This window comes from Oryzias latipes, chromosome 21, assembly GCF_002234675.1.
Source record: "Oryzias latipes chromosome 21, ASM223467v1".
Classification (NCBI taxonomy): domain Eukaryota; kingdom Metazoa; phylum Chordata; class Actinopteri; order Beloniformes; family Adrianichthyidae; genus Oryzias; species Oryzias latipes.
Genome location: NC_019879.2, coordinates 30506399 through 30522447, shown reverse-complemented (window position 1 = coordinate 30522447; position 16049 = coordinate 30506399). Strand labels below are relative to the sequence as shown.

At 43.9% G+C, this 16049-nt stretch overlaps 1 protein-coding gene across 1 annotated transcript; it reads right to left on the bottom strand.

Moving 5' to 3' along the window:
• Positions 1–6384: 6384 nt before the first annotated feature.
• On the bottom strand, positions 6385–8892 carry LOC101159571 (cyclin-dependent kinase 5 activator 1). The gene has a single exon (XM_011473660.3). It carries the CDS (start codon positions 8329–8331, stop codon positions 7465–7467), a length of 867 nt encoding a protein of 288 aa, XP_011471962.1. The 5' UTR covers positions 8332–8892; the 3' UTR covers positions 6385–7464.
• Positions 8893–16049: the final 7157 nt, after the last annotated feature.

Here is a 16049-nt window from a genome sequence, read left to right as displayed (position 1 = left end):
CACTGTAAATGAGGAACAGGAAGTTCAGATTCTAATGGATTCTTCTCTTCTGTTTTCCTTGGGTTGATCATCAGGATGGAACTGAGGGTTTTTCTGATGACAGTCACTGCTGTCAGCCAGGTGGGGGCGCTGTTGCCCTTCTCAAAGAGGAGCAAAGTTTACATAACACTATGACTAAGTACTGTTTTACTATAGAAGATTCAAAAATAGCCGACGATGTTCCCACCTCTTTGTGCTTCGGCTCCACCTGCCGAGAGGCCGAGCACAAAGGAGGAGAGGGAAGGAGGAAAACGTCGATCCGAGCAGGTGGAGGTGTGGAGGGTTTGCTCCTTTCAGATAAAAAGCAGATCTGATGATGGTGTGAGGGAGAGGAGGAGGGAGGGAGGAAGAGCTCATTCATGCAGCAGTGCTTGTGAGCGGCATATCAATGAGACAGACTGCAGGTCGCCATTGACAACTGAATGTCTCTGCAGCTCAGGTCCTGCTCAGGCTCAGCAGCACAAACACAGCAGAAATGTGAGGGTTCAGGCACGTCTTCCTCCTCTTCCTCCTCCTCCTCTCCTGTAACCAGCTCAGCCTCATCACGGCTCGTCTTGCGTAATGAAGCTGGTGGGTGTTTTCCTGCAGCCTGCGGGATTATCTGACTGAACGCTGAAGTAAACCGAGATGATGAGGAGGAAACACTTCCGGCTGCTCCTCAGTCATCCAGCAGGAGGAGGTGCACCAACAATCTGTGTCCACACAGAAACCTTTCACTATTCCTTAGTTTTTATGCACTTACTTCCGCAAAAAAAGATTTGTTTTTAAAAGATTGACAGATTAAGCCAGGCTGCCACGCCTCTGCCTGTCTGCCCCGGGGCAGCTGTGGTACATCAGCAGTCACCATCACCAAGCAGGAATGAATAATGGACACATTGGAAGAACTTTGAGCGTCTGGAAAAGTGCAGATACAAATCCAATCCATTATTAATATTATAATTATTACATTTGATGCTCATTTTTAAAGCTCCTCTGTTCGTCCCTTTACTCCCATCAGCCCCGCTTTCTCCACAAAGTAAGATTATTTTCAGATGATCATCAAAGCTCGACTGGAATAAAATCTTCTCGTGTTGGAATCCAACCGACCCAGGAACCTGTCGGTGTCTCAGAAACACCGTTTTTTTTCTTCACAGGTGAGTTTCCGACTTAAGCAGGTCTGTCTGCCCCCAAAAGAGACACCTGGGGGGTGTTGGTAACGTCAAACCGTGAACATGATGTGCTTTGTGCTAAACCTCACAGGCTGTGACTCATTCATTCAGGAGAAAGGAGGGATGACGGCTGAGTAAATTTACAGCACCTCACCTACGAAACAGACTGAAAGAGGAGACAACTGCGAAGAAGAGTGACTCGTCTGTGAGGACAAGGATCCTCGTCTCCTTTTTTTATCTAGACTCTTACAACAAATCCTGGTTTCAAGAAAATATTTATTAAAACCACAAAGAAATGATGAAATATTCTGAAAAAGTTCCAATGTTTAGTGGAGTCTTTTTCTGTGAAATTGATGCCAAAAATGTAAACTTTATTATATTCACTTTATAAAAAAGTTATTCCGTCCATTTTCTAAGTGATCTTGTCCTGTGTTTGGGGTCATTTTTCTTTGTCGCCCCCCCTTTGACCCTTTCTGGATGTGGGGGTGGTCTACATGGAGGATCAGCCCAGTCTTTGTGGTGTTCCGGTGGAAAATTGGAGTAAACACAGGGAGAAGGGAATTAAGGGCGTGCCTCACCTGTCTGCAAAGCTGGTGACCAAGTGGCCCCGCTGCAACTTAACACCTGCGTAATCTAGTTAAAGAGATTAGCAGGCTGGTTATGTAGCAACAGGACAGCAGAATAGACATAATCCCTGTGAGTGTTAGAGCAGATGATCCACTTTAGGACTTTTTCTGTATGGAAGGAATGCAGGTGAGAAAACAGCTCCAGTCAGAAGAAAGAGCGTTGAAAAAAATGTTTTAGTTTGTTTTTAACTGGATACTTTTCTCATTTACAGGATCAAACCATTTCTATAGAACATATTTAATGTTAATATGTGATTTCTTTAATCTTATTTAATTCACACAAAACGGCTGACAAAGAAACATCTGGATTGTCCCTGAAACCTTTTGATGAGACAGAGGAGGAGCTTTCTGAGCTTAAACAGACAGACTTTCAGAACATCAGGGCAACAGTCAAACATGGCAGTGGTAGTGCAGTAGTATGGGTTTGCTTTGCAGCGTCAGACCCCAGAAGACGTCATGGGAGCATGCCAGAAGCAGCTGAATGAGTTTAAGAAAGAGAGATGAAGAGGTTCTGCTGAAGGTCACTTCACAGACACCCAGCTGGTGAAGACATTCAGAGGAGGACCTTCAGGTCCGGTGGAAAAGTGGAGTAAACACAGGGAGAAGGGAATTAAGGGCGTGCTGCGGTCTGATGAGTTTTATTCTGCAGAGATTTTATCTGAGCCTTTTTCTGGACTGCTTCAGACTCCAAGAACAGAGGACACAACATCTTTGACTTGGGGTGTCCTGATCATTTATTTTACCTCTAGTATGCAATAGTCGCGATGCAGTACGGTGGTGTAGTGGTTAGCAGTCTCATCCCAACGTGAAAACACCTCAAAACCCAGCTGGGTTCTTCGTGTGTGGAGTTTATGTTCTCCTGGTTCAAACAGATGCTTCTTAGGTTCCTTGATGGTTCCAAACTGTCCTGTAGGACTGTGCTTGTGTGTCTCTGAACTGCAGAACTGTCCAGGGTGAAGCACGCCTTCACCTGACTGCAGGTAGGATAGGCCCCAGCAACCCTGTGACCCCTTATGGGCGGAAGCTTCAGAAACAAACTTTATTTATTGGTGCGCAGAGAAACATCCGACTTGGGTCTGCTGGGAGGAAACATTATGTTGGGGATCCACTTCCTGCGGGGCCAGGTCGGACCGCATCAGCAGATCAGCAGAGGGGCCCCTCCCAGCGAAAGCGAGCCCCTCCCAGACCGAGCTGGCAGTGCGATTTCTCCACTGAGACGACTTTTTATTCTTATTCTTATACAAGGGTCTGCGTGAGGAAGCACTGGAGCTTAACATAGACATAAATTACGAAAAAATAAAAAACTAAATAACCATCAAGGCAAAGACTTAAAAAAAGAACAAAAAGGTAAATAATCATAAAATTAAATACACATCTGCGAATGAATGTAAAAACTGAAATGGACACAACACTGGACACTATAGTCAGTAATAATTAAAGCCAAATCAAATAATTTAGCTTTAAAATGGTTATATTTGTAGTTTTCTACAGGTGGGAGGGTTTTTCTGAGCTTGGCCGTATGTGTCTTTGACTGTTCATTCTGCTTCAAATAACTGACAAGCTTTTATTTTTGTGAAAACTCGTATTTGTTTCTAAAGTTTGGTTTCCAAGAGCTGAAAATGTGCTGGAGGAATTCATCTGAATCAAGACGGAGTCAGAAAAAGCCAGCAGAAGCATCTTGAAGGTGAAGGAGGGATGGGATGCTGAGGGGCTGAGGTCCTGTCCGCACCTTATGGATGTCGTGCAGCAGCTCAGCCCTGCAGCTCTCATGGTCTCACCTACCCGTTACCATGGAGACGCAGCTGAACAATGCAGGCTGGCAGACGGACGTGCAGCAGCCCCCCAAGTCCCCGGTTTGTCACAGAAACCTGAGGATCACGACAGTCGTCCAAGGATGTCCTCACGTCTTCCTCCGTCCACCTGGAGCCCTCAGATGGTGACATCTCTAGTTTGTGAAGTTAGGAAATGTTCAGCATGAGACACAAATCGTCCTTTTGGCTGCCTGGCAGTTTAAGCTCTTCAGGTTAGCTCGACCTGAATCACTGAGGCTCTTTGTCAGCAGACCGGTCTATATTTAGATTTTTGTGTGAGCCTGCAGAGCGTGTCGGTCTGTATGATTCTTCTTCTGATCTGACAGATGAAGAGCATGAAGACCCGGACCTGAAGTGTCTGTTCTGTCCTGACCGAGCCTCCTTTAGGCGGACAGTGTTAGCCGTCTTCTCTTGGACCCTGAAGGTCATGCTGACTTTTTTGGAACAATTTCTCTGCTCCTTCATATCTCTTTTCTTTTTACAGCTTCGTTCCGGTTGGACCGTAATGTAAAAACTGATGAATGCTGAAGATCTGCTTCCTGGCTGTGAAGACGGTTCCATCACCAAGACATAAGCTGTCTTATTCAAAAAAGGTGGTGTTCTGTCACAGATCCCCGATGTTCTCTTCGTTCCATATGTGTGAAGATGACCTTTCGGCATGAAAAACTCACTGAACCAAACTCAAGGTTTTGTCTGAATGCTCTTCATTCTGGTGTTTTGGATCTTAATCATAACTCAGAGTAAACTTCATTTACAAAAAGGCTCAGTTTTATTCCTACTATTTTCTTCCTGCTGTTCCATTAAACCTTATTTCTATGGATATGTCAGTTCTTCATCATATTTCTCATTTCTGAGACCCCTATCTCATTAGCATAAATTTAGGCCATGTTTTCTGCCCCGTAGTTCATCATCCTCCCACTAGGGGCAGTGCAAGGACTTTTCCTGTTGCCTAAATCTCAAAAACACTTTTGGCGGAGAAGGTTTTGCTAATTTTCTAAACTTTATGGTGAGAATAACTCATCTCTTCTTATTCGTGTTTGTAAATTAATATTTTCTTTATTGAAAAAAGGCTTAATTGGTTGATAATAAATTCTTCATAATCCCGTTACAGCATGGTATAAATGATTTCACACGGCAGGTAAATAAGGTGCTTTTTCCCTGAACACTGGTAAATATTTATGCATGCTAAACGAATGTTGTTGCAAAAGCTTTCCAAATTACCCAAAGGGTCATAATTATTACAATCTACAGCTCACACATAAGAAATCTTGTTGATATTTTTTGGGGGATTTCATCAAAGTGTAAAAAAAACACATCCTTATTCCAAAAAAATGAATTTTCCTTCAGTTCTGTGATGTAGTGATGTTTCCATGGTTAAAAAGGTTCTGTTTATGTACCATCATGTGTGTGTCATCAATCATCTTTAAAGAGTTTATCCTGATTAAAAGAATCAGTTTTATTCCAGGAAACAATCAAAAATATGTTGAATAAATGCAGAAAATCCACGATCTAAACCGGAATGAAATGAAATCTTTAGTTTGGGTTTCAACAAGAATCTGTGCTTTTGCTTAATGTGCTGTCTTAGATGACCCCCCCCCCCCCCCCCTTCCATTGAGGTGTTCTCCCTACCATGACAAAGGTGGATAAAGGTGGAAAGATTTCATGTAATCCATGGACACCAGTGAAGATCACAAATCATTGAAGAAAAAAGGTTCAGAGCACTGTCTAGTGGGTCTAGATGACCCCACTCCCAACGTTAAAGTGCCTAGGATAGCACAAGGGTTATAGAGAATCAGATCCGCTAAAAAACAAAAACGGTCAAATCTAGACTTTTGATCCAAATGTGTTAAATTGTTGATCATTTAAAAGAATAAAGACTTGTGTTTGTCTTTTTTGTTATAATTTGACAACAAAGACAGCAGTGACTGGATGGTTTCTTTTCTGGTTACCGTTTGCTTCTTTGCAGATTCTAAAAGCTGACCCACATGCTTTTTTTTTTCTTTCTAAAGAGTTTTTCGTCCTAATTTTCTGCTGCTGCTCTCAGTTTAGTTTCTGTAAATAGATGCCGCAGATCTGTGGAAGATAAGAGATGCAGGCAAGGAAAGGCTCACACAGTCCTGAGACTGCAGCAGATTCCAGCCAATCACATGAAAGAAGCCTCCGGCCCACGTGGCTGATTCATAAAAACCAGGAGGAAATTCTTATCAATGCAATATAAACAAAAAAAAAAAGCCTCTGTCTTCTTTCATTAACGTGTCTCTGATCTGAGCTGGAGGCAAAGAAAAAGCTGATGTCCAGTTTGGTGCAAATGTTTTTTTTTCTTTCCTGCAGATCAGTTGGAGTTCCTGTATGTTTTCTCTCATTTCAGGACGCAGCAAAGAGGAGAAACCCAAAATATCTCGTTATGTGTGTCAGCAGGCAGCGACGGACGACCTCAGCCGGTAGCTGCTTATAGGTTTTAGGAGCTTCAGGTATGAGGAAATGAGTGAAACTTTCAGTCTAACAATGCCTCTATGGGGTTGGTGTAGTTTCATAGCAACCAATGAAATCTCTGGAGCTGCAGTTTCATGGCAACCTTTAGCAAAATATGCTCCACGCAGAATGAGTTTGTTCGTCATGGACTTTTCATTCCTGTTGCATAAGGATGTCTCAAGGGTTTGTTATGAATCAAAGATTAGTGAGGGTGTTAGATAAGAAGGTGTCCAAGGTGAGTGCAGCTCTGAGAAAACAGCAGTGGAAGAACTTCAGACGGAAACAGGACAGCCTGCAGAAGGTTGGATTTATTTCATAAGGGTCACCATACACAGCTACTGTATTGACCTGGTCATGACACTGGAGATGTCACTTTGCGCACGACGACCCCAAAGACGGTCTGATTGTGAAACTGGAGACAGACATGTGATGAAGAAGACTCCAGCGCCAAACACCAGTGGACCACAGCTATGCCATACCACTGTGCAAACACTGAACGCCTGTTGTGCAAAAGAGCAGCATCGTTTTCACTTTCCAAGCAAAAGTCACGACACGTTACGAAGGTTTCCCCCGATGCAGGTGGTGACCACCGAACCAGGAGGAACCAGAAGAATAAAAAGGACTTCTATACCGTTAAGCTGTGTTGGTTTGTTTGTGTGACGCTGAAGCTACAATAGAACAGGCAGCGGAAAACAGTCCAAATATGGGATATGTACATGTAAACCTCAACGCTTCAGGCTTCGGTCACAGTTGGCACACAGAAGATTCCAAACAATCTTTTGAGAAACTGTACAATTGGTCGCAGAGGACCACCGCAGAGCAGCTTTGAAGGAGGTCATCGGGTCAGCAGGAGCTCCAACCAAACCTGTCCAGGTGTTTTCAGCACACACTGGCACAGGAAAAGCAGGATTGGGTGGATGAGTGTGGGATTCCTTCACTTTGTTCCATCGGTCAGCAGGGATGTTTTGGAACAGCAGATTATGCCTCCTCTGCTTCCAAGGCTTATGTGCCGAAAGTGTGCTGGGCTAACTGTGGCCCCGTTAAGCCCGGCTCGGCTCTAAACAAAAATAGTGAGAGGAGCAGAAATTGGAGCACAGGTCAGCACCCTGGACAGCTCCAGCTCCAGGTCTGTTCTGGTCTTTCATCTCATCCGTTCTCCTCCCCAGAATGGGGGGGTTCATCCTGAGTGAAGGATGTGATGGAACAGAGAAGGAACAAAGCAAACAGAGAACATCTACAGGCATGCATGTCGGACCCCCCTCCCCCCGCACTGCGGCCTGACGTTGCGTAACACTGCGAAGCTCCAGAGAAGCCCTCAAACCCGCGCGGGTGCGTTCACATTCAAAGTGCGCCACAGTCCGGTTCCGGTCAGCGGTCCAGGTTGCCCTCGGCGGACTCGCGCTGGTTCTTCAGGTCCTGAAAGACCTCCGTGAAGAAGTGCGGGTCCGCGTTCAGCTGGAGCATTTTGGCGCTCATCCTGTCGATGATGCGCAGCGACGTCTCCCAGAAAACGTCCTTGTTGGCGTCAATCATGAAGGGCTTGAGCGGGTATGAGATCTCGTTGCCCATGTAGGAGTAGGACAGGTAGAGGCAGGTCTGGAAGGCGCCCTGCAGCTGCGCCGCGCTCTCCACGCCGTCCGTGATCGTGTCCTGGCACAGCAGGTACACGAACACAACGTTAGCCGGCGTGATGAAGCCAATGTCCTGCCAGCCCTGGATCAGGAGAGTCCGGTCAATGTTTCGGAACCAGAGGACCACCTCTGCGCTGCTTAGGTCCTGGACCTTGAAGCACCTGCGGCAGAGGAAGTCCCCCAAACACCGCAGCAGCTCCCCGGTGGACGCCTGGATCACGATCCGCCTCGGAGACACCAGAGAGAAGCTGCTGGGCTGCTTCTGCACCGACGAGAGCCGCCCGTTCTCCCCGCCCTGCGTGGGCACAGTGGGCACCGGCACCGGGATGGGCGCCTTGGGCCTCTTCTCCTCCGTCCTCCGGCTGTTCTCGCTGTTGCGCTGCGCCACTTGGCAGGACGGGAGCTCGCGCGCGGGCTGCGGGTTCGGGGTCACCTTCTTTGCGCTCTTCTTGGCTGAATTGGAGACCAGCTTCTTCCAGGAGAGCGACACGAACATGGAGTGGCGCTTCAGGCTCTTGTCGTTCTTCAGCCTGTCGGCGGAGACGTCTGCGTCCATGATGGACGCCTTTTTGCTGGCGGGGGAGATGGAGAGGACGGTGCCCATGTCTGCGGATGAGGTGAGCGCTGCCGCGCGCCGGGAGGATGCTGCTGTCGCTGCTTCTTCAGCGCAGAGTCTTCTGCAGTGAGAGGCGGACGGAGTCACGACTGCAGCTCCATCCACGCGTCCTCCACCCGCAGCTCAGCTCCAACGACGCCGCGCTGCCGCGCACCTGAACGGAGATCAGAGTCTGCGCCAGCATCAGGAACCCGGAGCAACAAGAGGCGCAGCGCCGTGACCGACAGCCGAGAACACCAATCACAGAGCAGATCGATGATCCAATCACAGCGGGGCGTGGCCTGCAGCTCTCCGTTTCTATTGATAGACTGTGACACTGTGGAACTGAGGGACTTTCCTGCTCTCTGTGAAAAGAAATCCAGCTGCGTAATCTGGATAATCCAACTAAGAGACTCTAATAGACCCTTCATTCGCTTTTAAGCAAACCCGAAAGAACAGTGCAGACCAACACAACAGAACCCTCAGATAAATAGGGCAGGTCTGCCTCCATGACTGCAGACCTGCTCCAGCTCGTGGTCAAAACCGGAGCAGCAGAAGGAACCAAAAACCGGGATCTCCATGAGTCTGTCAGCAGAAAAAACACCACGACTCTGTCCAGTTAAAAGATAAGTTCCAGAAAGAATTTCTCCTTTTTGCATCGGTCGAGCGCCTCATCTGGATTTAACCCTTGTGCTATCTTAGATGACCCCCCCCCCCCCCTTACATTGACGTGTTCTCCTACCATGACAAAGGTGGATAAAGGTGGAAAGATTTCATGTAATCCATGGACACCAGTGAAGATCACAAATCATTAAAGAAAAAAGGTTCAGAGCTCTGTCTAGTGGGTCTAGATGACCCAACTCCCAACGTTTAAGTGCCTAGGATAGCACAAGGGTTAACCCCAAATATCCTTGAAAAAATGCAGCTGAGACGTTCAAGAACCACACAGATCTGTAGGAGACCGGTTTGTCAGAGTTATCAAAGATGTCAGCAGAAATGGATTCTCCCAAACTTGCTTCAGTCAAACATCTGCTTCATCGAGTGTTTTTAAGATCTCTGATGTTCTGCAGGCGGTTCCACAAAAACCAGACAGAAGAGGCTCCATCAGATCAGACGCAAACTGAAAATAATGATCACAACTTAGAAAATAACCATGAATCTGGAGGAGCCAAAAACGAACGCGCCATGTGTGACCTCATCGCTCCTTCAGCGGATCCTGGAAGCACATCAGCAGGAGATGCTAGAGACACTTTTGAATGACCTGCAGTCATGAAGGCTGGTCGGGTAGAACCCAAACCCGGGAGAAGAACCCGCCTGAAGAGAAAAATCCAGACTTCTTCATATAGAAGAGGTTTGAAAAAAGTTTATTCTGAATCCACATGAAGAGATTCCTGCAATCCAGTCTTTTTGTGTTGGTGCAGAATTTGTGCAGTTTATTCTGAACTAATAACGTTTGGGATTAGGTTCATGAATAGAATAGAATAGAATAGAATAGAATAGAATAGAATAGAATAGAATAGAATAGAATAGAATAGAATAGAATAGAATAGAATAGAAGCTTTATTCATCCAGTAGAAAATTCAGAAGTACCCAACTGCTCGCATTCAGAACCACACAAGAACCCCCCCCCCAAATAATATTAATAATTATACATAAAAACAACCAAAGATTAAAATTAAAAATTAAAAATATTAATTAAAACCTTTAATGAATCCATAAACAATCAAAAATAAAATCTTATACAATAAAGGAATTCATTCATTCATTCATTCATTCATTCATTCATTCATTCATTCTCCACAGCTGCAAACACAGATTTCTTGTGGATGATGGACTCATGTGTCCCTGAAATCTTTCCATTTGGCTCATGTCGATGTTTCCTCTGTGAACCTTCAGTTCTTTGGTTTTCCAGCAGTTTCTTTGGAGAACCGTCCTCCTGAGCAGGACCAGGACTGCAGCATCATCAGGACAGAACCTCACCAGAGGGTCTCGGTCAAACCTGGACCATGCCTTCACTTCATCTCCAAACCGCCTGAGGGTGGCTGTGGGGGAGCGTGCTGCGGTTCCTCCTGATCTGTTCGGATCCCCGCGCTGATCCCATTACCGTGAAAAGGACTGGCACTCCTCCACCAGGTTACATGACGGATGTCTGACCCTCCACCCGAAGTGGGACAGACAGAAACCCGCTCAGACTCACAGAGGAAGAAGTCCCAACATCCATAAAACCCCAACACCAAAGTTCTGGGTGGTGTTCTTTAAATATTTGGAGCAGCGAGGAAGCTGAGGAGAGCTGTTGAAGTTAGATCATCAGAAGCACCAGACGAAGCTCACGTGCTTTTGGCGGGATTATGGGTTTGCTGGGTATTCTGGGACTTCGGAGGAGGTCAGTGAAGGAGGATCAGGATTGAGCGCCACGTCTGTATTTTAAGGTTTTGGAACACAAGTTATTCCTGTAGCATGACATCATGATTGGGGGGTTTTCAGACGCTTTTAGCAAACTCCAGTCAAGTCTCTGTTGTCTTTTTGTCACGTTTTCTGCAGACACACACATTTAGAAATAACCATCAAAGACACGGCAGGGGAAAACAGTGTTTCTCTAGAGTGATGGTTTCCAGATAAAAATGAAGAGAAATGACTGAAATCTCTGCAGGAAATCCCTCAATTTAACATTAAATCAGTTTATTTGAAAAGTGAACATTCTAATCAAAACATATGAGGGTCTGACTGAATAGATTTAAGGATGGAATCCATGGATTGGTCAGACGTTTGTAAAACATTTAATGCAGATAACTGTTCTATGAACCGTGCTGACAGTTTAGTTTGAACCGGTAAAGAATCTGCACATGGCCTCCTCCCCCTGGTCTCTGCCCTCAGATCAGATGACTTAACCTCCAGCTGGGTCTTCAGGTGAAACAGGTTCCGTTTAAAGGCATCAAACCTTTTCCTCACTCACTCATCCTCACAAAAACAACACATTCCAGTTTAACCTCATCATCACTTCCTTAACGGCCCCAAACATCTTCCTGAGTGGAACAGATTAATCATCATCAGTTAATCCCTGTTTTTCCTCCCCAGACTGAAGGACCCGGGGTTTCCCGTCCCGGTTCTGCCTGCAGCTCATCTCACAGCTTAAGTTCAATATAAACAGCATGTAGATCAGAGGAAACACTGCAGATGTCCTCAGTGTTGTTGTTTTCATCAGCATCTTTTACCCCAAACACTAAAAGAAAACCGCAGCATCCAAAAAACAGCAAACCACAAATAAAGATGAAAGGTGGGACGGTTGCATTGTGCCGTTGAGGCGTACGGCATTACCCGTTCCTCTTTTGATCAGCAGCGTGTTTGATCACAGATCAGAAACCGATCAAAAGAGATGCTTTGATCCCAAACCGAATCTACAGACGAATAGTGTCTGCGTTAAAGCGCCTGAAGCGTTTCAGCTCCTGGGTTCACAAAGAAAAACTGTTTTCTCTTTAGTTTCCTGTCTGGACTCTCGAATCTGATTTTTTATTTGGGTTTCATTGATTTGAAATGGATTTCGATGAATGATTTTGTCAGCAGAGCCGGATGATCTGCACAGAAAACTATCACCTCCCAGCAGGGAACATCTTTAGGAAACCTCGGATCAGATGCTGGTGAAACTGCAGGAAAACGTTTGAAGAATCTCAAAATTTGACTTGATGCAAGAAGAAAGATGGAGCACGGAAAATGAGACGACAGAGATCATTGAGAAAAGAATTTCACTTCTTTCTGTTTATCCCACAGAGAATCAATGCAGATTCACATCCTGAGAAAATGGGATTTAAAGTACATGAAAAAGGATTTAACAGATCAATCTAAAGTGGATTTTTTCTAAAAAAAATGAAAACAGCTGATGCAAAAAAGATGCAGACAAATTGAACAACTAGGAGACAAATAATCAAATGAATGAACCTTTGATTTAAACTCCTAAACGTGTGCGGTGAAAGCAGCCTCAGGCTTTGGTTCTCAGCTTTCAGTAATCTTCTTTTCTAACATTTATTCCGAAACATTAGCAGCGCGTCCTGACAGGTGAAGCAGCTGCTGTGACGATGCTTTGGATTATGCAAGAAGCTCTCAGGGATCGGCCTCTCCGATCCCACGTGACAGCACCGCCATCTGTTGGTGCGCACCTGTAACTGCAGCAGCAGAGGACACCTCTGCAAACATCTTCATCAGGTAAAAAACAAACATTTGTTCAAAGAAAAGTGGAAAAAAATGCGCACCAGAAATTATCTTGATGTTAGGGTGTATAGAAATTATTTAGAATAGAATAGAGTAGAATAGAATTGAATTTATGAAAACCTTCACCGACAATTAGAGTTTATTCTAAAAAAAGAAAAAAAGATTTCCAATGTTTCATTGATTCAGGTGAGTTTTCATTTGTTTATCAGCTCGTTGCTGTTTTCTTCGTGGAGGTTAATGATGAACACGAACTCAGTGTGATACATATCTGTTTACTTTACGTATTTTTAATGAAACAAAGAAAAGCAAGTTTTCAGTCCGCCAAAGAGCGGCGGCCGTCCTGCTATGCTCAAACTCACCACTGGAGGGCTCACTTTAGCCGTTTTCAGGATCATCAACAGGCAATTTTTTAGAGTAAAGAATGAAAACAAACAGAAGGGTCACAACACAACACAACACATTAACACACAACACATTAACTCACAACACATTAACTCACAACACATTAATTTACCACACAACAAATTAATCTCACAACACAATAACTCACCACGGAAGTAAAGCTGTGTTTGAAGTGCTTTTATTCTGAAATTTCCACTGGGCTGAGCGGCTAACTACCTAACAGAAAGTAACTTCACAGTGAGCTGTGGAGGGTAATACTGCTGCATCAGCAAGTAAGAGTTTCTGCTTTCTATTTTCATTGTGACGCATATATACATATAACTTATCCAATTCTGCCAACTTAATTAAATTACTTCTATTGGTAACAAGTAACTGTGTTAAATTTATTCAACCTAATTTCTTACGTCTATAAAACTCAATAATTGTTTATACAACTCAAATTTACATATTTTTCTAACTAAATGTCATCTGACTCCAATTCAATTAATATTTTTTCCATCTTATTTAATTGTAATTCTTGAACTCTCATATGTCTAAGTTTGAGCCGGCAGATATGCTCATTTGTATAACAATAAAAAGAACAAAACAGCACATGCTTAGCGCGAACATTCATTTAGGAATTTTCCGAAATTCGCAACATAAGGCTTGACTGTAGGGGTGGTATATAAACTCATCATACTCTCTCTCCCTCTCCCTCATGGTGCAGAGACTTAAGAATAACTCGGAAAAACACAGTAAAACAGCTAAACAATTAAACACATTTGGTCAAAAACCCACACTTAAACCCACATCTGTCCAGACAGGCAAAGGGAATGGTATCCCACAATCCCTTGCGGTGCCGATCTAACAGCAGCACCAAAGTTACACCTACTTAATTGAATTAATTTGAAGGAAAGTAAAATAACTGTCTGATAACTCCATGTTATTTTTAAGCTGACTTAACAAAAAAAAAAGATTCATCTTAACTGAAGCAAATAATTAAGGTAGATCAAAGTAAAACAGTCTTTCCAACATCCATATGTGGTCTTATCAGCCTCTCACAGTGGAAAAAGTATTATCTGAGCTTCTTCATCCACTAAATCATCTTCAAATGGACACGCCATGCTGCTTAACCCCTCTGTAAACAAACTAACCTTCAACTCAACCTGCTCCAGACCAGGTTATGTTCAGAGCATGAGTTGCTATGGCAACTTGACCTACCCTGAAACATACCTCCATTTCTGGGGCCTGTTTCAGAAAGGAGGTTTAGTGTAAACTCTGAGTGCGTTAACCCTGAAATCAGGGAAACCCTGGGTTTTCCGTTTCAGAATGGGAGGTTTGTTAAACCAGAGAAAGCAGAGTAAATCAAACCCGTTTCTGAAAGAGAGGTAACTTATACTCAGAGTCAGTGTCCATGGTTACTTACGCTGTGAACCTAACCTGGTCGGGAGCAGGTTTCATTTTCTAAACTCAAGGTTTCTGCCGGTCCCCTCCCCTTTTTAAAGACGAAGCGGTATTTTTTGCTTTAACCTTCATTGTCCACATTTCCGTCACACAGAGACAAGTGACAGGAATGGCTTGTCCTTTTTGGAGGACCCAATAGACGAGGAGGCTGCATTAATTCGTAGAGAATTACATTTACGTCGTACGAGGATTTTGAGACCTAGACTGGATTTTTTGTCATTTCCCCATACGTTTTTGTTTGAGCGTTACCGTTTTTCGTTGCAGTCAATTACATATATACAATGAAAACAACATTAGATATGTATTGCTATGTAGATGTTTCATATGTCAAATATTGTCAACAAAGCCTACATCCATGACATGCTCACATTTGACCTGATTGAATTATGTTTTTATACTTCATTTTTAGCTGCTGCCATGTTCTTTTAATTCCTGCAGGATTGCATCTACATGAAAATGAAATCAGGGACATTGAATTAGATTAATGTAACAATTACTTTATGGAAACACAATTTGCTAGCACTGCTTACTTTCTTAATCCCATATAAACCTACACCACTTGATCAATACAAGGGTAGACAAAAGTTCACTTTGAAAAACACAATTGCATGGATTAATATTAAACTGACCAACGTTTGCAAGAGGGGAAGGTTAACAAGAAAGTCCTCTAAACATTATCAACGTTAAATGCATTCCCCCCCCCCAGATTGGTTCTGTACACTATGCAGCATTTCATGCATTTACACCAGGAATAACACTTCAAAAGTACACCTAAATATCGCCATTTTTTATTTCACTCCTTACGCTATTTAAAAAGTTATTACAGCCAATATTTTATAACAATGATTTAAATGCAAACTTAGGCATTAACTTGAGCAGCTATGTTTTCCCACGCTAACTGTCTCTGTTTTGCAGATGCAGCGGTGTTGCTTTTCTTCTGGAATATGTGCTCATATTCACTGTAACTCTGCAGCAGCACGTCAAGTTCAGCTGGAGAAAAATACGCAGACCTCTTTTTTTCCACGGTTGCCATGGTGACTCGTGATATCTGCGCTCCATTGATAATGGCTTCTTATAGTCACGGTGCTCACGCTCACCTCCGAATCAGTCCACTCAGAGTTGATTGACCTAACTCGGATCAGCTTCTCTGAAACAGAAAACTCAGAGTTGTTAATCTCTCGATTGACCAACTCAGAGTTCAAGTTCAACCTCAGAGTTGGTTGAACCTCCTTTCTGAAACAGGCCCCAGCTTCTGCTTCAGACTTTAATAACTTCAGAGGAGACACAGAAATGGCTGAACACGTCTTTCAGGGTTTATACTTTTGGATTTGGTGTCAAGATATTCAGAAATTCTTATTTCACCTATGTTTTTTAAACATTTTCTGTTGAGTTTTAATGTTTTAGGCGCGGGGTCATTCACTATGACTAACATGCCTTTTCACCAGGTATCAGGTGTTCACACATTTTGGTGAGTTTGTGTCAAATTCTTTGCTCAAAGGCTCAGGAAGAATGGTGAAACCCATCTGGTTCCTTGAGTCCAGAAAATGACAAAGTCTTCTCATGAACAGATTGTCTCTCCGTCCGGTTTAAAGACTTTTTTCAGCAGGTCACGCAGAAACCTGCCTCTAGTGGCCTTTTGAGGAACTGCAACCTTTAGGACTTCTGGGTTCATTTAAGGA